This window comes from Lissotriton helveticus, chromosome 3_1 (genome assembly GCF_964261635.1).
Source record: "Lissotriton helveticus chromosome 3_1, aLisHel1.1, whole genome shotgun sequence".
NCBI lineage: Eukaryota > Metazoa > Chordata > Amphibia > Caudata > Salamandridae > Lissotriton > Lissotriton helveticus.
This window is the reverse complement of record NC_136061.1, coordinates 1,170,109,363-1,170,137,220: the sequence shown is the minus strand read 5'-3', so window position 1 is coordinate 1,170,137,220 and position 27,858 is coordinate 1,170,109,363. Positions and strand designations below refer to the sequence as shown.

Here is a 27,858-nt window from a genome sequence, read left to right as displayed (position 1 = left end):
CGCTTGATGGAGAGCCTAAAAGATGAGATGCAACCTACTGCACCAGACTTTTAGTGTAGTTGGTAAAATAGCCCAATACGGCAAAATGTCAGTAACTGTGACGAAAAACCTGAATATCTGTGCCATTGCCTAAACCAGTTTAATTATTCCTAAATGGTAACCATCATGTGAAGAAAATGCCAGTCCCTTGCAGCTTGAGTGACTAATGTCCTATGCGTAGCTGTATACCACGCTTGCGATTTGCTTGCTTATTATTTATTCTAGAAAAGTTTTCACAAGTGAAAGGGTGTCTCCATCTGCAATTTTATAAATGCTGATATAGCGGCAATTAGATTCAAACCAATGTTTTGCTTTTGTGTTAAAAGGAAATCGGATGGTGGTTAAAGTACTATTGAAATGATTTGATAACCAATTGTAAATGTTATTTATTGTGTATAAGGTATGCCTGACATATTGTTGCCCCTATTAGCTTTGTATTTTAATGGGCAGTTTTCTTTTTTCTTTTTTTTCGTTGCATGTTTGGACTCTGCAACTCCTGAAAAAGTCTGCACCTTACGACATTTTGTCTTCAGTACAAGCCAACAGTCATAGCATGTGTGTGCATTCATTTGGCTTGCAAGTGGTCCAATTGGGAAATTCCAGTGTCAACTGATGGAAAACATTGGTGGGAATACGTTGATACTTCTGTTACTCTTGAGCTGCTCGATGGTAAGGATTAGAATCATTGGTTAACTTTTTTTTATACTCCGAATTCGTTATTATGGCTACTGATGCACGGTGTGTAGTAATTAATAGATAAACGTGCTTCTTCCAGCTGATAGTCATGGCCCAACCAGGCTCTCTCCTCTAGTCTTGAGGATGGCTGAACTGAGGTGTTTCATCTCCTCACTCTGGTGTTATTACCCAAATGAAATCATTTCCCCCAACACTCCTGTTTCTACCATCTGAGATCTCTGATAATGCATGCACCATTGGAGTCTTCCTCCTATACCTCACCTTCTCATAGGCAGTTGACAGAATATATGGTTTTACTTATGAATCATGTATGTCTTATTTTAACACAAGTTAAAGATCATAAACTATAGAATATTACTCCAAGGAAAAAAGAGAGGACCTTTTGCTTACAGTTTTTTGTTCTTTTGATTTTCTTTTGGTAATCACTTAATTTCAGACACTGGGGTCACCGCACAGCGAAACATTTCTGACTCAACTTGAGGTGGTAGTATTGAAAGTGGAGATCTATCATTCCTTGCATATGTCATTTAGTTTTAATTAATTTTAATGATTGAGATCTCTTTATTCATCAAGGGTTCCGTCAGCCAACATCCTTATTATCCCAAGGAAACCGTTTGAGCGACGAACCATAGTTTCCTTTTGGCCAGTAGCACGAACCCTTGTAATTTTTAAATTGATTGAGAGCATGTGGACTAGAACGTCCATTCCTGGTCACCTTGAAGGCCCTAGCCTTTAACCCTTGACTTGTAATCTGGCACTCTTTTCTGGATATTTTTAGGTGGCATTTGATCTGTATTCACCAGCTTGGGCATGAGGACCTGGTACTTGGCACAGTCTTGGGTCTGTAGGAGTTCTGTGACACTTTTCCTGAAGTCTTCAGGAAATATCTGATGCTTGTATTTGAACTTTGGCACTCTTGCGTATATCTTAGTTTGTCAAAGACGTTGGGTATCTCCTTCAGCAAGCTAATGTGGTGAACAAAATACACCTTCTTAAGATTCCATGGTTTTACATATTGAGACCTATCTGACTCTATTGTACACCATCAAATCCTAATGGTAGATGCATGTAACCATGTGTGACCAAACACAAATTCCACTTTGCCATTGTCAGCATTCTTGTGTGGAAAAAGTTCACCTTACTGCTGCTCAAGTAAGACGGTTAATAGAAACAGGCACAGCATGAACAAAGGATTCCCTGGTTGCCAGGAGATGCTAGCATCTGAATATATAATCTAAAACTGTCAGTATGTCCAGGATAATTTAGTTTACACTTTCCTCGTTAAAAAAAGAAAATACATGTGACTGCCTCAAAAGAATTGTTGCAGCCTATCAGCCTGGTGAGGGTCATGAGGTCACGTTTAACAATATGAAGTCTGTCGTTCCAGGGGGACAAGATTCATGAATCCAACTACAAGACTTACCATGTTTACCCAAACATGGGCGTCCCAGCGATTTCACCTAAAGATTAGTCCAAAGGGTCCTTATTGAAATCACAACATAACTTCGAAGTTACAGTCTGATCTACAAGTCTCTATTTGTAAAACAGCCCCTAAATAAATGACAAGACGTCAAAAATAACATCTTGATCGAGAACAGAGTAGAGTCCTATGGGGGTAGCCAGGTGCAGAGGTCAAAATCTGAGTTCGGCTCAAAGCCACGCTGCTTGCATGTAAGTGAATTGGGTGCAGGAGCCAAGCTTGGGGGGTGGGGGTGGGGAGGGGGGGTTAGGCCGAACACTGGGGGTGGGCACAAAGCAGCACCAAACATATACCACCAGTGGCCGGGTGCACCGTGCAATTTCAGCAACAGGCACCCAATGGTTCTCAGTGAGGATTCTGCTTTTGACAAACAGGCTGCAGGCGTCGCATTGGAGGTTGCAGGAGGTAGATCAGCGACAGCAGAGGTAACTAAAGCTTTAGGGGTCATAAGGGCACAGTTTATTCGGCTCACCAAGGCGGAGGGGCTTAGAGTACAGAGGTGCCTTTTGACATCGGATTCGTCCTATCGGAGCCAGTCATGGTCGGGGTGAGCCTCTGGATTCAGGCAGCAGACGTCGAGGGGTCAGCCAACGCTGGGCTCTGTCAGGGGACACTTGACTGACAGGTGAGCCACTCACTCACTTCATCACACACAATATCTACAAAAAATACGAAGTCAGCCAGCAACCCCTATATACATGAAGGGAGAACTCCCACCAACTCATTTGTAGTTGCCACGGCACACAAAAGGGATAACTCTCAAATATTTGGTGAGGCACCCCCACCAGGTAATAAGGGCAAAAAGATTGATGCTGCCGGTAAAAAGGTAGCTGCCCAGTCCCCCCAACCACTGGAGGATCACTAACACCAATGGCCTCCTATCCCGGTACGACAGGGCCCAATGGAATGAGATGGTCCTCTCCCAGTGGAGCGCAAGAAGCGGGCCTAACAGATTGCTCAGAAGGCAAACTAATATCAAATACAAAAATTTGCTCTTGATGCTGCTGAGACCGCAGCTAAAGGCATAAAATCTAGTGTCCTCCTTCAGTCATACCTGGCTTCGTTAATCAGGTTTTAAGGCTGAAGTGCAGCACAATTTCTAGGCTTGCATAGAAAAGGTAGAACAAAGATAATAAAACCGCCACGGGGCGTTGCAGACACTTATTGTTGTTCCTTTCGTCGCCCCTCTTTTGGTGGTGGATCAACCTCCCAGAGACCTACACCTCCTAACCGCATCCCCAGGCACAGACCACCTCGCCCAGGGGATACTAAAGAGGATACTACAGGGGCAATAATTCCAAAGGTAGAGGCAAGGGTGGCTTCACCAGGCCCTTCACCACCACCAAACCCTGATTTGCTAGCCGCTTACCCCTTCACACACCTAACATTCCACCTCGCCAACACATATTCATCACAACACCAACAGTTGCTTAAAGTAGTAATTCAGGCACCACTCCAAAAAGGAACCATAGAATCAGTGCTGATACACCAGCAAGGCACAGGAGGTTATCCACTCTACTTCCTTATCCCCAAAAAGGACAGCTCCCTGAGACCAATCTTAAACCTCAGACCCCCTAATCCATGGGTACTCTCAAACATTTTCCCGGGGGTGCAAAATTAGGTCTGTGGTGTGACTGAGGGCCGCACTGATGCCAGCGGGGGGTGTGTAGGGGAAGTAAAGCATTTGTATCCAGCCTACTAACTAGTTACTTCCTTTCCAGAAACTGCAATAACCTTTAAATACATATTTGCTGTACATTTAACTTTTTTTTCTTCAGGTTAGTGTGGGGCAGCACTTTTGAGTATTGCTGCCCTAAACAAATACATGGTCTCAAAGCGCTTAAACATGGTCACTCTTTAAGATGTCATTCTGTTACTGTAACAAGGCTGCTTCACTCAGCCTAAAGGACACCTATTTTCACATTCCTATTCGCCTGGCGTAACGCCCATATCATTGGATCTTCACCACGTCTTGCAGTAGTAGCTGCTCACTTGTGCAGGGAAAGCATACATGTCTTTCCATATCTAAACAACTGGCGCCTCAAGTGCTCAACTTGTCAAAATTGCTTCCATCCCACTTGTGCCACCATAAACCTACTTCATCAACTAGGCTTTACAATGCTACAAATCAAGCTGGCCTGGGCCGGCAAGCAACCTAGAGCCCGGTGGGATATTCTCACTCTTCCTTACGCGATGGTAGGGCTGGATGCCCCTGACCTAGATCTTTACTATCGAACTGCTCAGGCTTCACACGCATACTATTCGCTACACCAGCAGAGAGAGAGAGAGACACACACCATATTGCAACACATACACACACCATATAGCGATGGCCCCGGCGCATGTGACTATGGCACTGTTTCACGCGATGTACCGTTGCACAGAAAATTGATACGATAAATGCGACCCCGCACGCCTGGCGGAACCTGCTGAACCGTCATGCAACTACTATACTTTATTCTCCCCTTACACCCTTGGCATGGTGTGCCTGGCTTCTAGAGCATACTACACCTGAGATGGCTGAAGCCCTTTGTACTTTGGGAATAGACCCAATTGGTGACTTTTTTTAAAGAGGGACGGGGACGAGACTGGGACGAACTAGCATACAGTTACACCCCCAAGTTCACTCTAACACTATTCCACTACTTCAGGGGCCGAGGCGCGCTACGGGAGTTGCTAGGTGACCGCTTTAGAACTACCAGAGGTCCTTCTTGGCCATACTCTGCACTGAATCCCCATGCCGACTGGTTTCTCACACTTACAAAAAGACACGAGCTGCGCAGTAACCAATATGTTAAAGCAAGATTGGAGTGACAGCATGATCTAGAACAAACGATAGATGATAAAATGTGGCCGTACTGCTGCGAAGCCACCAAACGAATTTCCCTTAACCCCTTCGACGCTCATGACGAGCTCAGCTCGTCATGGAGTTTCCATTGATTTCAATGGAAATTACATTGAAGTGGTACCAGGGGCTCAGCATCCAAGTGGTTAATGGCAGGCACCGGCTCATACAATTCAAATTTCTGAATGGAATATAGCACACCTGTGCGGCTCCATAGATTTGGGCTGTGGGAGTCCGACTGCTGTGAAAGATTTGGGGAGAGAGGGGCAGGATTCTTGCATTTGGCTTGGCTATACCCACCAATCGCTGCTTTCTGGATACAAATTTTCTCCAAACTTAGCGACATCGCTGATGAACAGATTGCCCCAGACCCACTATTTGCAATAATGGGATATTCAAAACGCCTAAAAAATGTATTAGAGGACTCTTTGACATGGGCATATTGATAGCCAAAAGAGTGGCAGCAATGCACTGGGCCCGGGGTCGTCCTCCCTCACTAACCCAATGGTCTAGACATGTTGTTTTGCAACACACAATCAAGCACACAGCGAGCTCCTCCCTCCTAGAAGTCGCCTCAACATTTTTTGGAGTTTATATAATACTTACCTGGAAAGCCAGGCTAGATAGTGCTTGGCCCTGTCAGTTTTTTACTCTATCACCACAAAAAGAAGCTACCAGTGTCTCCTACCCCTAACGACTACGATATCTGTGATATCGCAACTAATGGGCTATGTACCGAATGTTCCTGACCGGAGTGACCGGCTTGGTTATTACATGCTAAATTCCAAACGCTTTGTGACTTGATATAATTGAACAATGCTGTACTCTGATATGTATATTTTGAAATTGTTCTGATGATTGTGTGTTCCCCACCCCCTTTCTTTTGACAGGGGTTTGTTTATTTCCACCTATTTGTAGGTTTGTCCAAAAATGCTGAGTAAAGAAAATTATTTATATAAAAAAAAACTAGGCTTTACCATAAATGCAGTCAAGTCCCACCTACAACCCCTTCAAATACAACCCTACTCGGGGGAGGGGGGGCTTACCCCAAAGTTGCCAGGATTCAATCCTTCCAGAAGTTCATAACCCTTAACTGATAGACTACTAGCCACAGATTCCTTAACATAGAATTATCCCCCAGGCGTGAGACTGGATGCGGGAAACTTTTGCCACAGCATCCCTGCGGGTGGGGGGACGATATCGCGCGGCTCCGCCCATGCGTCGTCCGCACTCATGACATCGGCACGGTCACGTAAGTCCCACCCCGGTGCGCCTACGTCAGTATTTTCCTTTTCCGCGTGCAACGCGGATCCGGTCTCTGTTCGGGCCTGTTTGAGCCCTTTTTTCTTTAATCATTGTGATACTTTTTTGTTGGAACAGTGTGCGAATGCCTTGGAGCTTCAAGACTTGCACGTCGTGTGGTCGTTTTAATTCGGCAACGGACCCTCACCTCATTTGTATGTGGTGTTTAGGGGAAGATTACAGCACCACTAATTGTGAAGCGTGCCAACAGTTGAAGCCGAAGTCGCGGCAGGAGCGCTGGATGAAACTACTCTTGACGCGTCTCTCAAGGGCGGCTTCATCCCCTTGATCCGCCTCTGCAGAAGGTTTCAGAAATGGCCGTTGTCGGTGTCCTCATCCCTCTCCGATGTCTCGAGAGCGTCGCTCCCGGGTGGGTAAGTGTCGCAGCTTGTCCCCGGGGGCTGGTGTTCGGCCTGCCGGGGGCGTGGACTCTCCACGGGTGATGCGGCCCGCGTCGTCCTCCTATCCGCCGTTTCCCTGTGAGGGGGCGCCGAGAGCCCATATGGAGACAGATGAGGCGGCTTTGAAGGCCTAGCTGGCGTCTCCTCGTTCCCCATCTGGGACGTCGGCGGATCCCTTGTATTGCGCAGGGCCCTCCGCGACGTTGCCAACTGGCTCAGCTCCAGGTTTGGAGGATGTGGTGCTGTTGGGGTGCAGCCCTTCGGGGGTCCCTCCTTTGGACCACGGCGCCTCTGCCTCAAACTACCGCGGGAGTCCCTATTGTGTCGCGGGAGGTCGCCGGGGCTCTGGTCGCCGGAGCTCTGGTCGCCGGAGCTCTGGTCGCATCCCCGAGCCCTGCTTGGGCCTCTGAACAGGCGGTGGCCTTGTCCACGGCTGAGCAGATGCTGCGCCAGCGCCTGCTGGCCTGGGCAGCGCCACAGGGGTCGGTGGACACCCCCCCCGCCCCCCTTGTCCCGCTCTGGGTCGCTGCTGGACGGGGTCCCCTCGTCCCTCCACGCAGGCGGCTGCCGAGGTGGATGTCTAGGTGGAGGTTGAATCTGCTTGGCGGCGCCGCATGGGTCGGCAGACCACCTCCGTCACATTCTGGGCCACGGCTGGCGGAGGGCTTCTTGTCATTCCCCTGGTCCCTCTCGTCTCTCCACTTCGGCGGCTGCCTCGTTGGAGGTAGAGTCTGTGCCGTTCCGGTGCCATCTCATGGCCACTTCGGCTCAGGCTCGGCTCTCGTCCCTGGCGCTGTGTGACTTGGAGGAGCCCTGTCCGGCGTCTCCTTTGGCGCCGGATGGTTGTGACTTCCTGCCTCAGGCGGCGGACTCTACGGTGCTGGGCAGGTGTCGAGTCGCTAATTCGTCTTCAGACGCTCCCTCTTCTCCAGTGGTTGGATGCCTGCTGGTGTCCTCCTACCAGGAGACAGGCCGCTGCGTGGTTGATTTTTCACCTGTGTCTTCAAAGGGCAGCTCCCCGCCATTCCCGAGGCTGCGGTGTTCACCGGAGGAGCAACAGGTCCCCCACTCTTCGGTTCCTCCTTCTAACTTCGAGGTCTGGCCTTTGCCCACCCCGATTGGCTACGGGTCCCCTTGGCTCTCTTGTTTTTTTTCCTCCGCTGCGGAAGTTTCTTCCAAAGAGGGTTCCTGTGTCTTGGGACTTAACGTACCCTATGTGGGGTAGTGGTAGCTGTTGTATAGCTTGCACCCTGCTAAGGAGTTGTGGTTGCCTTCCACCTCTGCTCTCCTTACGTTTATGTATGATGCATAAGCTCATTAGGTCATGTACGTGGACCCCCCCCCCGGTTTGGCGTGTCCGGGCATTTCCTTGCCTTCTAGCTCCTGTCCTGGAGGCTGGGATGGTTCTCTATTTCTCTCCCCTTTTCTCTGGCGTGGCCTGCCCGGTCTTCCTGGGTCCCCGGGCTGTTCTTCCTGCTGCTGGCTGCTGTGGTGGGCGGTCTGTCTGGTCTGTTGCCTTCCGCCTATAGTGGGCTCGCCTTCTTTCCCTCGTTTCCTTCAGCCTTCAAGGGTTTTTCCTCTTCCCTGCCTGGCATGGGCTTGAGGTTCTGTTGCCTGGTAAGGGCGTGGGGTGCTTTGGCCTTCCCTGGCCTTGCCCTTGGTTCCTCTGAGTGTGAACGGGCTTTTTTGCCACCCTTTCTTCTTCTTCCATCACCCCTCTGGGGCTCGCTGATGTTCTGCTTTTGGGGAGTTTCCTTGCCTGGGGGGGGCCCTGTCCGTCTAACTCGTCCCTTGTGGAACCCTCTGTTACGTCCTGGCTGGTGGGGTCCTTTCGCAAACCCTCCTTCCCCGGGGGTATGGCTAGGGTTTCTATTGTACGTTAAGGAATCTGCGGCTAGTAGTCTCGATCAGATGTACGAGTTACTTCTCTTCGGTAACGATTTATCTGGTAGACATGGTTCTAGTCGCAGATTCCTTCACGGCCCGCCCTTCCTCCCCTTTCTGCGAGGACCTTTTGGCTTGGCCTTCTGCACTCGCCTTCCGGTGGATGGCTATGTTTCTATGAGTGCATTCTTGGCTCTTTTGACAGGATGTTTTTTTGTCTCGTTCCTTCTCCTCTTTGGTGCTTCAGAGGATGGGTCTGTAGGTGGTCCTGTGCCCCCGGCCGTGGTTGCTTCAGGATTAGGGCTTGCCCTTACCTTCGTCCCTCCCCTCCTCCCTCTTGCTTCTAGGTTCTGGTCTCTCTGCTACCTTTTGGGGTGGGGTCGCCTGGCTGTAGTTGCCCATGTTCCCGTAGGTGGTGGTCGCACTCTGTGCTGGGGTTGCCCTGGAGAGTTGTCGTTTCCTGTTTGTCTTGGAATGGGGCTCCTTTCCTTGTTCTTGGTTCGGGCTGCATCCCTGTTTCAGGTTGTCTTGACATTTTGCACATTTCCCTTGTCCCAAGGGGGTGCTGTCTACATCCTGCCAGGGTGGTGGTTCAGGGCTGCGCTCTATTCTTTATTCTTTCCCTGCTTTGGGTACTGCAGTGTCCGGCACTGCTCTGTGTGGTGCTGTTCCTCACCATTCCTTTTTCCTAGTGTTCTGCTATTCGCACACTGTTCCCATGTTCCTACACTTTGGAGGCTCCGCGTTGTGGCGCGGAAAAGTTCTCCGGAGAAAACTGACGTAGGCGCGCCGGGGTGGGACTTATGTGACCTCGCTGGCATCATGTGCGCGGACGACGCTTGGGCAGAGCCGCGCAATGTCGTCCCCCCGGCGCGCAGGGATGCTGTAGCAAAAGTTTTCCGGATCCAGTCTCGCGCCTGGGGGATAATTCTACGTTAAGGAATCTGCGGCTAGAATCGTTCTACCAGATACATCGTTACCGAAGGTAAGTGACTCGTACTTCTAGCCCTATCAGCAGGTCACAGTCAAGACAGTCATGCTTCTCCTTGGTATAATGGCTTCATGTATAGCCTTAGTCCCTCGTGCCTGACTGAACATGTCTGTTGGACTCAAACGGAGGGTCAATTGTAAGAGCTAATGTTGGTTGGCAATCAAACTTGCCACACTCAGTGGTGGAACACCAACAATGTCTTTAAAGAGTACCCCTTCCTAGACCCAGTTCTGCAGTGAACCACAACAGACGCTGCCCTCACGGGATGGGGAGTGCATTCACAAGATTTAACTGTCCAGGGAGACTGGGCACCTAGCCAGAGAAATCCCAAGTATCAATCATTTGAAGTTGCTAGCTGTTCATCTAGTGCTCTAAGCCTTCCTTCCTCACCTAATTTGAAAGGTAGTCCTGATCAAAACAGGCAACGTGATTGCCATGTATTCTACAAAAGCAGGGAGGACGCCAGGTGACCTCAACTGTCTCATCTAGCCCTGGCCATTTGGAGGTAGACACTCGGGTACAAAATTCAACTGTTGAGTACCTCCCGGGGGTTAACAACAACTTTGCAGATCTCCTCAGCAGGACGCACCAACAAGCCTACGAGTGGGAACTCTACCTGCAAGTCCCTCTTCCATACTTCTGGCGTTGGAGTTCACTTCAAATAGACACTGCAGAAAACTAATAATGCCCAAACTTCACTACCAGGTTCCCACAGTCCAGGGCAACACATTATGGATGAGTTGGTCTCGGATATTTCCTTAGGCTTTTCCGCCTCTCCCACTGCTTCCGTTTGTAGTTTGCAAACTATAGTCCTCACCCTCGTCCTAGCAGCTCCCACACGGGCACAGGAACCATGGTTAACCACACTCCTTGAACTCTCTGTTGTGTTCCGCGAGATACTATCAAACAGGCAGGGTCTTCTTACGCAGAACCATGGAGAAGTCAGGCACTCAGACTCCCAGTCACTCAGACTTGGGATTTGCCTCCTGAAGTAGTAGAGTTTAAGTATTTGAAGTTACCACAGCCTTGTATGGACATTCTGAAAGAAGCACGCAGGCCCACTACTCGTGCTTGGAATGCTGCTACGTGGAAAAGATTGGTCCCCTACTGTTATTCTAAACACATTGATCCTTCAGCAGTTAAGGTTCAAGAGATTGTTGCTTAATTCATTTATATTTCTCTAATCTAGGATTCACATCTATATGACTGCACCTAGCAGCAGCAGCCTCCTATTTACAAAACGGGCAACACACTTGGCTATTCAGGATTCCTGTTATCAAAGCCTTCCTGCAAGGTCTTAAGTCACCGGTTCCCAATTGGAGTGTCCTGTCCACTGCTTATGGAGGACTGCTTTACAGTCTAAGCATGTGTATGTTCAGGCACGCATTCCTCTAATGGAAAGTGCTTCCCAGTAAGTATCTTTTCGTAGCATTTAGTGTTGTAGATTCACATGCGCCCGCCTCCTTTCACAAATTTCCTTAATATGGATATCGCACTATACTAACCTATACTTAATATTCCACCCTTCACCTGCCTTGCAAAAAACAGTAACCATGGAGTTCATAACCATGCACATTACCAGCAAGAGGAGGAGTTTCTACATCGTGACTCGAAAGACTTTCTTAGAAGAAAAACAGTTTGTTCACTTCCAAGCCCAAAACTAGATGGCAGGATTATGCTAAGCTTGTGAATCTACAGCACTAAATGCCAGGAACTGGTGCTTACTGGATAAGTAACATTCCTTCTCATGCAGACAGGAGTTGCGTTCATCTTTCTTGCTGGAGAAGATGAGAAAGAAGGGTGGCTCACATCTACTGTAAAAAATACTTTGCTACCATAAGGAACCAGCCGCTTTCTTTGTATTGGTATTTCCTCAATAAGCTTTTTGTAAAGTTCCCCATTTGAGGCATATTGGCATTAGAGAGAAAATGCCTGAGAGGTGGAAGGGTCATGAAGATACTTAAAATGCCAAACTAGGGTTAATTAAGGTTTCCTTTTGCATCATGGGATCTTCAGTGATGTTCTTGATCTTAAAATAGAATAGCAAGCTCAGCTCAACAACTTTTGCCAACAAGATTCGAGGGAGCTGTATCAGCACAAGGAACCTCACTTAGTTCCTTCAAAGCAGCTTTAATAACTGCAGTGTTTGTAGTCTGAGCAATTGTTCTTTCTTATGAATTAGTTTGACCGCCAAATAGCTGGAGCTACTTTCCCTCTGGTTGAAGGAGCGGTTCGTCTGGTAATGTATTAGGCTGCTTGACTATAGAAAAACCATTTTGAATTGACGTAGAGCTGATTAGTCAGTCTTCTATCTTTAAATGCCATTTGAAATTGTAAGACCCACCTAATATCTGTGCAAACATCTTTATGCTGGTGTATATGGGTTCATATGTGCCATCTCACTAGTTGTAAACCACTAGCTGTTCAAAGTTAGCCTTTTGAAAGTAAGTTGTCCAAGTGTACGAGAAATGTCTGTGATCACAGCAGTTTTACGAGTAGAGAAATTGTCTCGCTAATAACTCAATTTATACCAAAAATCATGCTGTACCTTATCGAAAGAGTTGACAATTGTCCATGTAGCTGCGTTTACAGCGCATGGTTGTCATTGACATAACATATCTTTGTTTAAGAATCCTGTAATAAAATTTTTATTGTGAAGCCTCAAATGTACCCTAGACCAAATGAGACGATCTGTGGCAAACTGCTATTTCAACTTGTTAATCCACGTTAGATACGGTTAACCACCAAATCTTGGTTCACCGACTTGGAGCTCTGGGGGTTACTGGTACAGCCCTGTTGTGGCTACAGTATTTTTGGGAGGAAAGATCTTTCCAGGTGTTTGAGGGGGAGGCTATTTCAAAAACTATACCCCTTCATTGTAGAGTTCCTCAGGGATCGTCCCTGAGCCTCACTCTTTTTAATGCTTACATGGCCGTTAGTGGAGATTGTGCTTCCCTTTGGGGTCCACATAGTTACCTATGCCGAAGACACACAGCTGGTTGTGGCTCTGAATCATCCCGACCAGGTATCCATGGCCTGTGCCTTGAGGAAGTTGCCAACTAGATGAACTTGTCTCACCTGAAACTCAGTGGTAACAAGACTGAGCTCATGGTTCTTGGAGAGCACATTAATTTGAAAGCAAATACTATGTGGCCAGTCTGCATGGGTCCTCCCTCCGCCCCAAAAACGGAGATAGTCTGGGAGTTTGGCTGGACCAGGACCTCAGTTTTAAAATACAGGCCAGGAGGGTGGGAGCCTCATGCTACGGCATCCATATGATGCTCCGCAAAGTGCTCCCTCTTCTTCCCTTCTGGGCGAGAGAACTGATTCAGGCACTCACTTGTCAAGGATTGACTACGAAATACCCTATATTTAGGTGCGCCTATCTCTGTAATTGTAAAACTTCAGACCGTGCAGAACTGTGCAGCAAGAATGCTATTGGGGTTCTTGTCTCACAATTCGGCTAGGCCCGCTTTGCGGTCCTTACATTGGCTCCCTTTACAGGAGAGAATCCGCTTCATAGCCCTGTGCATTGCTCGCAGGTCGCTTGGAGGGAACGTCCCTCCAATCGATTACTCTTTGATTCAGCTATATCAAACCAATAGGCAACTGTGCTCTGATGATCTTTCCTTAGCCATCGTTCCCAGGATAAAAAAAAGGCCAGAAGTGGCAGACTGCTCTTTTCTCATAATGTTTCCAGATTATGGCATTCGCTCCCTCTGCCCTTGCGGAAGGAACCCAACCATTAGACCTTCTTCAAACAGCTAAAGAAGTGGCTTTTCCCCTAGATGTTCTCTCCACCTCCGTGAACCGTTTAGCGTTGGGATGACTTCGGGTGGCTACGCATTCATTCACATGCTCAAAAGTCCACCTATTGAACTGTGTACAAAGCCAGGATTAGAAGAGCGGCTATCTGAAGATCCTTATTCACCTTTGCATATCCTGAGTAAGAATAATGCTTACATATAACCTAAATACAAGAAGATTTATAACTTTTTGATCGAGAAATCCAGTGAAAATATGAAATCGTTGATAAAGATCAACATGCATTAAATCTGCAAAAAAGTGTTTGCTCCTTTAACTGTATCATCCAAAAAAAGTGAACATCAAAAGCCTAGCATGTTTTTCTACATTTCTTTTGATTTATTATTTTCAAATTAATTTCACTAGTTTAGCTGCTTATTCAGCATAATCTGATTTATAAATATAGTTTAGGAATAATTGAAAAGTTTAAGATAAATGTGATCCTTTTTTCCACTTTTTCTAAATTTGTTCTTCCTTGCTCTTGCAGAGCTAACACATGAATTTCTACAAATATTGGAGAAAACCCCAAGCCGGTTGAAGAGGATTCGGAACTGGAGAGTAAGAAATAGTTCATGTTTATATTTTTTTTCTAATGAAATTAAGACCACACAAATCTAGGCTTTTTTTCAAACTCACTGTCTTTAGTTTGCCTTTGTAGGCATTTACAGTAAAAACAGCGCAAATACAAGAAAATTGCAGTAATGTATGCCAGTTGTAATATTCTATAGTTATTAGACTTGGTTACAATATATCATTTGCCTGCGCAGGATGTTTTTTGCTGTGCGTTTCACTTTTTTGTGGGTGTGTGTGTGCAACAGTATTGCCCATTTATTATATTTTTTTAGCTCATTATGTCTCTCTGAGCCAGCGCATGCGCTGCTCCGAGACATTTAGTATTGGGGTTTTCAAAGTGCTGCCTGGTGGCCTAGTGCTTGCGTTCACGCGCGCAGCCGCCATCTGCCTCCCTTCCAGAGCGATCACTTTAACTTTTTCGTGCTTCTACGTGCGCGCATCACTAGCATGTTTTTTTTTTACACGCGCGCATCACTAGCGGTTTTTGTGGGTTTTTTTACATTCCTAAAGCTTCCCGCCGCCAATGTTTGTTCACTTTATAACATAGTGCACCAATTCTGAAGCTCACCAAGTCCAGTTTTTATCTTTAATAAGAATAACCTCGGTTCATGTAACCCTTAATATTGCACTTCTATTTGTTCTGCGCCCTGAAGGTAGCTGCTGAAGGTGTTACTTAAACGTACTCCATGCACCATCCTTTGAAGCATCGAGTGTTACTCCCTGCATGCAGCTGCTGATGCTGTTACCCAAACGTACTCCATATACCAACCTCGGAAGCATCGAGTGTTCAGCTCAATGAGCCGTCCTCCTGGCTTATTTCTTCATTGCTTGTAGCTTTGCCTTTGAATGATTACTCGTGCGTTACAATAATCAGAATGCAAACAATTGACGTGACGAGCTGAACTACCCTGTCACTGCTAAGATAGCATATCTTGAGGCCTCCAGGCGAAGCACAATTGGCTTGCAAGTGCAGTATAGTGTTTACAGCTTCTAAATTGTTGAATTGTCCTTGCAATAGCACAACACATTTCCCAGAACTTAAAACACCCTTGTGATTGGTTGCTAGCGTGTTGTTTTTTTTACGCACGCGCATCACTAGCGTGTTTAATTTTTTTTACATTACTAAAGCTTCCCGCGTCGTGCGGCCAATGCTTGTTCACTTTGTAACATAGTGCACTGATTCTCAAGCTCACCAAGTCCAGTTTTTATCTTTAATAAGGATAACTTCGGTTCATGTCACCCTTAATATTGCACTTCTATTGGTTCTACGCCCTGCAGGCAGCTGCTGATGCTGTTACCCAAACGTACTCCATGTACCAACCTCTGAAGCATCGAGTGTTGAGCTCAATGAGCCGTCCTCCTGGCTTATTTCTTCATTGCTTGCGATTACTCGTGCGTTACAATCAGAATGCAAACAATTGACGTGACGAGCTGAACTACCCGGTCACTGCAAAAATAGCACATCTTGAGGCCTCCAGACAAAGCACAATTGGATTGCAAGTGCAGTATAGTGTTTACAGCTTCTAAATTGCTGAATGGTCCTTTCAATAGCACAACACGTTCCCCAGAACTTAGAACACCCTTGTGATTGGTTGGTTGGTAAATTAGGATTCTAAAGTTGTCCCACTGGTGGTAGCATTAAAATCTCGCTCTCATATCTACACACTGGAAGTCTTTCAGTACTCAATGCCTCTGAAATGGATACAAAAATGAGATTTAGAAATCCATTTACGTATGATCACCTTGTAAACAAGCTTTGGAAATATCTATCTTTTTGTATGCTGAAAGGATGCTCACTCTTCCTTAAGAGGTTGCAAATGAATTGCAGTAGAGAAGAACATTTCTCCAGTATTAGGGGTGTCTTTCATAGATTCACATGCTTGAATATTCCCCGTCGTCGAAGTGGGAGTCCCACGGTAAATAAAATAGCAATAATGCTAAATATATATTAATATATATAAAACATAATACAAGAAAAGAAAGGAAATACACTGAAATCCTCTAAGAAAAACGATTCCACATAGTTTTTCTCTTTGCCTTGCATACCTATCTGTAACACCTTAGTGTCATTATGTTAGTCCAAACTGCAGCCAATCAGGCGCCAGCACCCTCTAGAACCTTCTCCTCAGAAGCTCATGCCCTCAGATTTTCTACCGCACGTCGTGTGAAGGGAGTCTCCCTGAGCTCTGCTCAGTTTTCATCTCTATTCTTCTAGTTCCAGATATTTCTACAACATGTCAAGCAAGAAGTCTTTATTCAGACCCTGCTCTTCTTGTGGGAAGCTGCGCCTTTTTGAAAAGGACCCCACCAGAAGTGTATTTATTGTTTATACCCGGATCATGAGGCTGGCAGCTGCAAGTTTTGTAGAACCTTTTCTACCAAAACTCTTAAGGACAGGGAAGGCCGTCTTCTCCTTTGGCTGCAACGTCTTAAGGACAAGGACTCTGTACTGTACGAAGCAGAAAGTTTACATTCTGGCTTCTCTTCTGCAGCCTCAAAGCGTGGTAGTGTTCAGGAGGTTCCTTCTCCTTTCCTCAAGAAGCCTAAATTAGCCTTGTCTGTGGCTCCTGTGGTGTCTTCTGCCACTCCTACCACCTCTACGCCCACGAGACCTGGCTCTCAGGCGTCTTTGGCTGCCTCTCGGGGTGTTTTCACACCTCTTAAAGTTCCGCCGTCGACGAGCGCTCCGAGAACAGCATTGCCTGCATCTTCGACGACGCCGCTGACTACCACTTCCGCTTTCTCACCGGCGACGACGGTTTCGTGGACAGCCTTCACGTCGAGGGTTTTGTTGCCGTCTAAACCTGTCCCGTCGACGATTCCCATCTCGTCGGCGAAGAAGAGAGAATCCTTGTCGACGAAAGACCCGGAGACATCGTCGACGGCGAAAGCCTCGTCGGCGTAGACACCGTCGACCAAGATCTCGTCGACGAAGACAGGCCCGTTCGACGAAGACTCCGTTTACGGAGTCAGTACCAGCATCGACGACGAGCCCGTCGATGACTTCATCTACAATGGATCGACAGTGACACCGTCGACGGCCGATCCGTCGACGAAGGTTTCTTCAAAATTACCGTTGACGACCGCTAAATCAGCCTCGTCGACGTTAACGGCGACTGCTCCGTTGACGGCGGCACTGATTTCGTATGCTTCTGTGCCGTTAGTGCCATTGAAGACCTCTAAATCTTCACATCCTCGCACTACAGTACCCTGCCAACAGATCTCGGATCCAGAGCCTCAACCACCTTCTCCGATGTTCGCAACTACATCTGAGCATGACACAGACTCTGAGCATGAAGAGGACATGTTTGGGACAGCACATAGTCCCTCTGATTTAATAATTAAATGTCAGGACACAGACTCTGACGATGGTGGTGACCCAAACTTTCAACAATAGGAGCAGTTCACTCAAGCTCCTGTGGCCACCATTCCTTTGACCTTAATTTCTAATCTCCAACATATGCTGGACGATTACAACCGGCGTTTTCCTGCAAACCCGCAGTCTACTCCTGCGCAATCTCCCGCTCCTGTGGCACTACCTCCACCTTCATTGCCACCTATCGTACCAACTACAACTTCGTCCCAGGTTCGTAGATCAATTAGTATCCATACCACTATATACCCGCAGGATGCGGATGATGAGGCGATCGCGGAACGGGAGGATGGTGAAGTCCCAGACAACACGGATGATGAGGCAGGCGACCAGGATATGGCCGAATGGGATGATTATCGGGCGCAGATGCCCTCTCCTCAACCTGGTACCTCGAGTGAGTCACCACCAGTAGATATCGCCAGGTTCCATCTTTTAATGGATAAAGCGGCTCCGCGTTTCAAACTTCCACGATCACAACGCGAGGAGAATTGTTTTCTTTATGACTTTAAAGATAAACCCTATAAGCAGGTACACACAATTCCCATTATTGATTTCGTTTGGAAAGAGGGCATTAAACTAATGAATGCTCCAAACTCCTTACCTGCTCAGATTCCGCGCCTTGAGAAGAAGTACAAGGCCCCAACTGGTTCTCCAGCTTGCCTGATTTCTCATCCTAAGACGGACTCTGTCGTGACTCAGGCTGCACAGCGTAGAGCACGGAATCCAGCCTCCCAAATCACATCCCCTCCGGATAGAGGGTCGACGCTTAAATGCTATTGGCCGCAAGTTCTCAACGATGGCTTCAACATCTGTCCGGGCAGCTAATGCCTTAGCCATTTTAGGCCGTTATGACCGGCAGATGTGGTCAGACATTGCAGATTTCATGGCATTAATATCTGATGCTTCCAAGGCTGACGCACAACAGATTCTCCGCGATGGTCAAAGGGCATCGGAAGAAATAATCGACTGTGCAGTCGATATTGCTAACACAGGTTTCCGCCTCCTGGCCAGTGCGGCTGCACTCCGTCGACCAGGCTGGCTGAAGTCCACCTTCTTCTAGCAGGAAGTCCAAGCCAAAATACTGGATATGCCATATGATGGGAAATCGCTCTTCGGATCCCATATCGATGATGCCCTTGAGTCCATCAAGAAGGACACCGATACGGCGAAGTCCTTGGGCACGCTGCAATTTCTGAAACAGTCCTTTCGAGGTGCGCGCGGACGCGGCTCTTCCAACTTTCGAGGAGGGCAACAATACTGCTCCTACAATCGGAGCGGCCAACGTTACACGCCCAATCAGCAGTCTCGTCAGCAACCCTCCAAATCATACAGAGGAAAGTCGTCCTATCGTGGCGCAAATCAGAAACGCCAATGACTTTTGCCACTCTCAAAGTGTTGGAGGACGAATCTCTCTGTTTTATTCCCAGTGGTGCTCGATCACCTCGGACTGCTGGGTTTTGGACATTGTCAAAGGGGGTCATACCCTGGAGTTTACAAAGATTCCTCCTTGCACTCCACCTCGTGGCCCACCTCCTCCACATCTCAAGGAGCTTTACCATCAGGTCCGTCTTCTTGTGTTGAAAGGTGCAGTCGAAGTAGTCCCAAAACATCAACGAGGGAAGGGTTTTTACTCTTGATTCTTCCTCATACTCAAGAAGAACGGAGATTGGCGACCCATTCTGGATTTGAGGGCTCTCAACCAGTTCCTGAAGTCTCAATCATTCCGTATGCTGACGCTACTGGAAGTCATGCGTCTTCTATCCAGCAAAGATTTTAAGACCACCATAGATCTTCAAGACGCATATTTTCATGTTCCGATAATCGAACAACATCGCCAGTACCTGCGTTTTAAAGTGGGACCTATGCATTTTCAGTTCAAAGTTCTACCCTGCGGACTGTTCAGCTCCTCGTGTGTTCACGAAGGTACTGGCCCCGGTGGTGGCTCACCTGCGTCTACAAGGAGTTCAGATCTTTCTCTATTTAGACGATTGCCTTCTCAAGTCTCAATGTCACCATCAGCTGGGTCGGGACACGCACCTTTGACAGCAAGTGTTTCGGTCTCTGGGGTTGACCATCAACGTCAAAGTCAGTTTGCACCTCTGCAGACCAGATAATTCCTGGGAGCAATCCTAGACACGCAGCTCTCGAAAGCGTTCGTCTCGAACGAGCGACGTCAGAAGATTCTTCGTCTGGTCTCCCTCATTCGAAGAAAACAGTCCGTTTCTGTTCGGACGTTAAAATAATTCTTGGGAATGGCTTCATCTTGTATCGCACTGATCCCAAATTGCAGGTTGCGCACCTGTCCTATTCAGGAACTGGACTTAGTGGCGTCAGGTCTCCGGGTCCTTCAACGACCTAGTTGCCGTCACAGCCCGCATGAAAAAAAAACTGCTTTGGTGGGCACGGCCCGCAAATCTGGGAATGGGTGTGTCCTTCCTCGATCATGCTCAAGACCTTACGCTGACGGCGGACGCCTCCTTGGAGGGGTGGGGCGCTCATCTCCAGGGCCTCCATCAAGGGCAAGTGGTGGCCGACGCAACGCACGTGGCATATCAACAGGCTAGAATTGATGGCGATCTTTCTAGCGCTCAAGTCCTTCCTCCCAGTTGTTCACGGGGAGTCCGTGCTAATCCAAACAGACAATACCACCAGTATGCACTACATGAACAAGTAGGGAGGGACCAGGTCTCCACTTCTGTCCCGCTTGGCCCAGTCGATCTGGGATTGGGCTCTTCGCCATCACATCACCTTGGCAGCTGTCCACCTTCCGGGCGTGTCCAACCTCCTGGCGGACTCTTTGAGCAGGTCCACTTCCTCAACACACGAATGGGAACTGCACCAACCGACTCTGGATCTTGTGTTCTGCCAATGTGGTCACCCAGATCTGGATATCTTTGCAACACCGGAGAATCGGAAATGCCCGTCTTATGCAAGTTGGCATCCCCACCCAGGGTCCTGTGGGAATGCCCTTTTGATTAACTGGTGCGATCTATTCGCTTACCCTTTTCCGCCGCTCCCATTAATACCGCGGGTACTGTGGAAGATGCGGAGGCAGCCCTGCCACATCCTGTAGATCGCACCTCGTTGGCCCAGACAGGCATGGTTTTCGGAACTGCTTCTAATGTCCCAGTGCGAGCCCAATCCTCTACGTCCTCGTCCTCGTCCAGACCTACTAACTATGGACAGGGGCTTAGTGTGTCATCCAGATCCCTCAACGCTACAATTGTGGGCATGGAACCCGAGCACCTTGAGTTCGCAGGCTTGAACATATCCCAGGAGTGCAGAGACATCTTAGCTCATGCCAGAGCTCCGTCTACCATCAAGACTTACAAACTTAAATGGAAGCGATTCTGTCATTGGTGCGCTACAGCCAAGATCCATCCCATCCATTCCACTCCTGAGCAGCTCCTTCCACTCTTTTTGAGCCTCACTCAGTCAGGACTCTCTCATGCTACACTGAGTTTTCTTAGCTGCAATATCTTGTTTCCGACATGATGGCTCTTCATCCCTCCGTTCATCACGGATTATACGTCAATTCTTCAAAGGGCTCTTTCGCAAGTTCCCACCTGTGCGTCGCCCTCCTCCAGCTTGGCACCTCAATGTTGTACTATCTCAACTTATGAAATCACCATTTGAGCCTATCCATAGGGCGGATATCAAATTCATCACCTGGAAGGTTGCACTTCTTCTGGCTTTGACCTAATCTCATCGCGTGAGCGACCTTCACGCTTTTACTGTCAAGCCGCCTTATCTACAGTTCAAGCCTAACGGAGTGGCACTTCGTACCAACCCCTCTTTCCTACCTAAAGTACCTACGGATTTTCATTTGAATGAGCCTGTGTTTCTCAAGACTTTCTTTCCGGACCCAAAATCTCCGGCGGAGCAGTGCTTATCAAACGATGTCTTAAATTTTACATTGCCAGAACTGCCCCCATCCGCAAGTCCGACCAACTGTTCATTGCCTACGGACGACTGCGCAGGGGACATCCAGTTTCCAAACAGTCTATTGCACGGTGGCTTTCCTCAGCCATTGCCTTCTGCCACCAACAAGCGGGCAAACCATTGCAGTCTTCAGTGAGGGCTCATTCTACGAGGGCGATGTCTTCATCCACCGCCTTGTTTGCTGGTGTGCCACTTCATCAGATCTGCCGTGCAGCGACATGGTTCAGCAGGCACACTTTCACCAAACATTACTGTTTGGATGCCATCAATGAAGCGGATACCGCAGTGGGACAGGCAGTGCTTCGCCATCTTTTTCAGTAAGGTGAGCCTCTGTTCCCTCCTTTAGGTTTCCTGTGATTGCTATGATGTTATATGACTGTATTATTATTATTAGTACTGTCTTGAATTCTTCTTCATATGCCTAGCAATCTCAGTTCTAGGAGGTTACTGCTTTCTATTCTATTCAAGCATGTGAATCTATGAAAGACACCCCTAATACTGGAGAAGAACAATTGTTACTTACCTGTAAACAGGTGGTTCTCCAATATTGGTGTCTTTCGTGGATTCACATGCGACCCACCATCCTCCCCTCAGAGGCTCTCTTCTCCTCATACACTCTTGGTTACTTTGTGCTACGAAAATCTGAGGGCTTGAGCTTCTGAGGAGAAGGTTCTAGAGGGTGCTGGCGCCTGATTGGCTGCAGTTTGGACTAACATAATGACACTAAGGTGTTACAGATAGTTTTTCTCTTTGCCTTGCATTCCTATGTGGAATCGTTTTTCTTAGAGGATTTCAGTGTATTTCCTTTCTTTTCTTGTATTATGTTTTATATATATTTAGCATTATTGCTATTTTATTTACCGTGGGACTCCTACTTCGAAGACGGGGAATATTCAAGCATGTGAATCTATGAAAGACACCAATACTGGAGAACCACCTGTTTACAGGTAAGTAACAATTGTTCTTTTCACCCACATGTAATCCTACGTAGTACTTTTGTGTGTGTGTGAGAGCGCTGCAAAAGAGCTGAAACTGATTTACACTAAATCTTGGGAAGCCCAGGCTGCAAAGTGATGGTGGATCCCAGAATATAAGACGGTATAACATTTCTTCCAACATAATCAGCCTAATCTTTCTTTACACACTAGGGCATGAGACGGAGCAGACCATGCTTTTAAAAAGATTCTTTCAAACTACAGTCTGTATTGTGTTAAAGCTCAGAATACGACATGTGCCAATAGGTCTCGCCTTTGGGACCTAATAGGTATTTAGTTATGCAGCACAATAGCCTTACTGCAACAACATTAACCGTTGCATGGCTAAACACTTATAAGGTACAAGGTTTAGCCATGCAACAGTTGTTGTTGCACCAAGGATATTGTGCTGCATAACTAAATACTTATAAGGTCCCAAAAGCGAGACCTACTGGCTATGCCAATGCTTGTTTTTAAAATGGGTTTAACCTTGTTTAATCTTGCAACTACCCTTATATTTCATAATTTCAAAATAGATGCCTTATTTAGGAAATGGTGTAGCTAGTTGCACTTCCCTATTTGACTTAGTACATACATCTAAAATGGTTTATATATAAAGCAACATGTTTTATTAATGTCCTAAATTTATTTTATTTTTTTCTAGGCGAACCAGGCTGCAAAGAAACCTAAAGGAGATGGACAAGTAGAGGGTTCTCTGGGTTCCTCTCTGACCCAGAACTCCATTTTGGTAGACACTGTTGGTGGTGTATCCACAAACGTGAATTTCCAGAAAGCATCTACTTCATTCCCTGCACCAGTATCACTGAACTCTGGAAGCATTCCTATACAAAGTAGTCATACACCAGAACAATTGGCATTAATAGCTGCAGGAATGCCAAATACCTCGTACAATGTATCATCCCACCAAGAGTGGCCCCAACATCAAGAACAGGCAAGGACAGATCCGATCTATTCTATGAAACACGAGAACACTTTATCTGGTAATCAATATATCAATTTTACTCAAGGACCTTCTGTGCAGCTACATCCAGGAGTGCAACTTCGACCTGACAAAGGATCAGAGCACACTGTGAAACAAGAATATTCTCACAAGACAGGAAATGGCAAACACCATGTACAGGTGACTGCTCCTTCAAACATTCCTCACAAAATGTCCTTGGACAAATACAGAGAAAAACGCAAACAAGAAACTGTTGATGTAGATGTCCGGGACCATTATGGTAGTAGCCATGTGGAACAGCAACACAGGAAACACAGCCTGTCTCAGTTAGCCAATAGTGGTTCTTCAGCTTCACCAATTAAAATGAAAATTCCTCTTCCAAGTACTGAAAAGACTGATCGACATATATCTGATAAAAAAGAAAAATCTGAATCACTGAAATTGCGTATACCAATTGTACCTTCAGAAAAGAACTTGAGTAAGGAAGAATTAAAAATGAAAATAAAAGTTTCTTCCTCTGAAAGACATAGCTCCTCTGATGAGGGCAGCGGAAAGAGCAAACATTCTAGCCCACATATTGGCAAAGAACTGAAAGATAGACACAGGGAACATTCTTCAAACCGCCATCACAGTAGCAGCCATAAGCATTCTCATACGCATTCTAGCAGCAGCAAATTTGGTTCCGATGGAATGTCTTCAGTTTTAAGGAGTCCTGTTGGCCTGATTAATGATGGTATTTCCTCAAGTTCCAGTTCAAGGAAGAGGTTGCATGCCAATGACGCATCTCACAACCACCACTCCAAAATGAGCAAAAGTTCCAAAAGTACAGGTAGTTCATCTAGTTCTTCCTCTGTTAAGCAGTATATATCATCTCACAACTCTGTTCTTAACCTTCCCTTACCCCCTCCTCCCCCTGTCACATACCAGGTGGGCTACGGACATCTCAGCACCCTCGTGAAACTGGACAAGAAGACAGTGGAGACCAACGGCCCTGATGGCAATCATGAGTACAGTACAAACAGCCAACATATGGACTACAAAGACACATTCGACATGCTGGATTCGCTGTTAAATGCCCAAGGAATGAACATGTGATCGGTTATTTGGGTTATTTTTCTTTTTTTATTTAAGAATTGTAAGTATGGGATACTTTTTCCTGCAGTGGCGTTAGCAACCGCTTGCCATTGTTTGTATGTAAGTGCTGCTTTATCCTTCAACCTCAAAAGAGGTCATAGTAGATAAGTCTTAATCTCCACATTTCATAGTATTAAAATACTGTATAAGCATGAATGGTGCAAAATAACTCAGTGTTTCTACAATTGCAGCGGAGGGCACACAGCTGCATTTCGGTGACTAGGATGCTCACGCATTGTTTATTTATAATTTGGACTAGTGCAGGCACAAGTTTTGTTGCTAAGCCTATGAATGACTGTTTTTTGTGTATTTATACTGTATGTATGATTTGCATGTGTCTAGCGATAAAGGGATAAAACAGAATATACTGACAACTGTTTACAAGAAAGTGGAGAAAAATGTACATACGTTTTTGTATGTTTAAAATATACCATAAAATACTCAGGTTTGGAGCTGCTCGTAAGTAACAAACTATACATATACAAAAAAACTTTATTTTATATTTGAGTAAATCGCTAACCTTAGCAGTGGTGGTTTTGTCATGTTTATCTCTAACTGTAGGCCTTATTGGGAACCATTGAGAGGGACGCCACTACAGAGTTATAGGGGCCATTTCAAGTTACTTGCAGCACATCAAATTTAGTTGATAGCATTTCTTGCTTGGACTTGTTGTAGTGGCAACTATCATGTCCCCTGTTCTGAAAATTATAAGGAATAAAAAAGTTTACATAATCTGTTGCTGTGAAGTGCATTTAAATGTGTATTGGCTTAATGCAGTAACTAGAAGCTATTAATAATGGTTATGAAGATCAATACATGCTCTAACAAATGTACATTTGTAAAAAAAAAAAGAAAATAGTCGAATTAGGTTTTTCTTAAGTTAACACCAAAAGATATTTTTAATAGTACTAAAGGGATCACGGTTTCCATTAGCATTTCAGAATGTTTAAGTTCTGAATGTCAAAGTATAAAATAAAAAAATAAAAAGCAAATGTACCTTGTAATGCCATAAATTATTTTCTAGGTGAATGCAGTCTTCAAAATAAAACCCATTTACTTCATCCCAACAATAAACTAGTTACCATTGATATGTACATTGTACTTATGATTGTAGTTCATAAAATCAAAGTTTACAGTTGTTTCACAAATTCTTACAAATCAAAAGAAACAAAATTAAACCACTAGAGTAATTTGTATGTTTGCCTTTGTCTTGGTAATTTTGATTGTGAACAGTTCTCAAACACAAGTGACTTATTTTATTTAAAGCTTTACATACCCGACTACAGCAGATTTCTAATTAATTGTAATCTCAAATATTGATTTAGTATGATGTGTTGGCTGCAGACCATTATCTTCAGCTTTTGATATGTGAATTCTCTACAATATGCATTCAGTCGGTGTTACTGAATTATTCGTCTTGTAGTAATGGGCAATAATATTCCATGACTTTGAAATATATTTATTGTAAGAAAGATGTTTTAAAGGTTTATTTGCAACATTTTTAAAACTTCAATAAATTGTTGCTTGCTTTCATAGTATATTTCTACGAGGCCTTCATTCCCTTGCTTTAAATTGTAGAGTGCTCTGGTATCGACATGAACAAAAAGGGTCATTGTGCTGAATACCAAGAACACTTATAATTTCTAAAGCCATGGGTAAAGGGTCAAATATGGCCATGGTTTTGGCCTAGCAGGTTTTGCAAAGAAGTGCACATTGGCCCAGCATTGTACCAAATATTTTTAAAGATTATATAATTTGCAATGTAGTTTGAGATGTACATTTTCATTGTGTAAAAACTTGTATAGTTGAAATCGCTGGGCTGCCAGATGCTCAGTAACTTTATGGTATTGCCACCAGATGCTCAGTAACTTCATGCTATTGCCCTTCCCGCAGACCAAATTCGATAATGGTTTAATCTTGAGTGCCTAAATATTTATTGAACTCCTGATCCTTTTAAATGTGGAGTGTGGCTCATTAAATTTCCACATAATTCTGTTTTACTCCACATCCATACATCAAGTAATTTAGAAGCCTAAAAATCTATCTCCAGATAGTAAACTAAGCAGTGAATGATATTTTTGGTTGGTTGATCTCGACTGTTGACATATCAAATGACAATTTTATAGCAATTTAATTGTGCTGGCACTTAGTTGCCAATTGTGCTGCTTTGCTATCAGAAGTGTACTCTTAATCTGTTTCACACAGTACTTTAAATGGGTAGATACTGTCTGTAACAGTGCCAGCACTTTTATTTTGAAATGCACAGTACTAGCACTTCTTAGCAGTGATTCATAAAATTTAGTGGGAGAGTGCCAGTACTTCTGTACTGTTTGAATGTCAAGCATGGATTGTAAGACCAGTATTGATTACACTGATTCTCGGATCCTAGTGTTTGAAGTCTGTGCTCTGTAAATATTTGAAGACCACTACATATTGATTGAGGTCTATTAGGAGTCTATCAGTGGGAAAAGGTTCTTTGTGATTTTTTTTTTTTTTTTTTGGATCACAAAGTTTGTTGTGTGTGGAGTAGTGCTATATATTGTGCTATTTACTACAAGGAACGTAAACACAAAATTGAAAATCCTATTGGATATAATTGGTAAAAAAATATAATGTTCAAATTCACAAGTGGGTCAAAGCTATGTTGTGGTAATCCACAAACTTAAGAAATGGCGTTTGAATAAGTTGGAAGCCTTCTTTGACAAGCCAGCAAAAGAAGCATTGTGGAAAAGGCTCACAGTGCCCCCGTTGTCGAACATATTTAATGTGTGCAAGATGCTCGCTACGGTGTGTTGGGGGGGGGGGGGGGCAGGTTTTTAACGAACTTGGACACTTGATGGGAAGAATTGGGCCGTTGTTTTGAGGAGTAGGGCTAATGTCAAGAATCCTTTGGATGGGATACAAATTCAACCGTTCATACTTCTGTCACACTTGTCATCCACACATATTCTAAAAGCTAGCGAGTGAGGCCCTTATAAATCAACTGTTGGTTTTGGTAAAATATTATGATTTATTTTATAAAATTATTTTTTACAAATACATGTTATGAATCCATTACAAAGACCATAATCACTTCAATGCATTAAATCACTTAAAAAAGACCATTCAAAAAGGAGAAACTACAAAGACAATACACTTTCATGTGTTAGTTAGGCTAACCATGTAGACCGCATAGAGCACGGATCTAAATTCCCTGTTTATAGCTTGATGCTGACTATTGCCCAATTTAACACCACTTTATTGGTGAGCGTCGACGCGTTTCGGTGGCACATTGGTAAAAGAACCACCTTCACGACAATAACTTTGTTCTGTTTAATATCAGACCTACTATAGATAAAAAAACAATAAGCAGGTAAGTCAACACATAAAAACAAACACTTCCAAAGCACATACATCAACTCTAAAATGCAAGAAAATGTTTCCGTAACACTATATTCATTGTACTCAAAAGTCTAAAAA

The 27,858-nt window shown here is 45.4% G+C and overlaps 1 protein-coding gene across 2 annotated transcripts in view; it reads left to right on the top strand.

Moving 5' to 3' along the window:
• The window catches only part of CCNT2 (cyclin T2), a 70,709-nt gene extending 45,114 nt beyond the window's left edge, over positions 1-25,595 (top strand). Inside the window, exons 7-10 of one of the 2 annotated variants that reach the window (XM_078681811.1) lie at positions 545-708; positions 13,930-14,000; positions 22,969-24,094; positions 24,193-25,595. In XM_078681811.1, the coding sequence (XP_078537937.1) occupies positions 545-708; positions 13,930-14,000; positions 22,969-24,094; positions 24,193-24,260 (1,429 nt within the window). In that variant the 3' untranslated portion in view covers positions 24,261-25,595. Of the gene's footprint in view, positions 1-544; positions 709-13,929; positions 14,001-22,968 lie in introns of both variants that reach the window. The other variant, XM_078681810.1, reaches the window with a different exon arrangement.
• Positions 25,596-27,858: the final 2,263 nt, after the last annotated feature.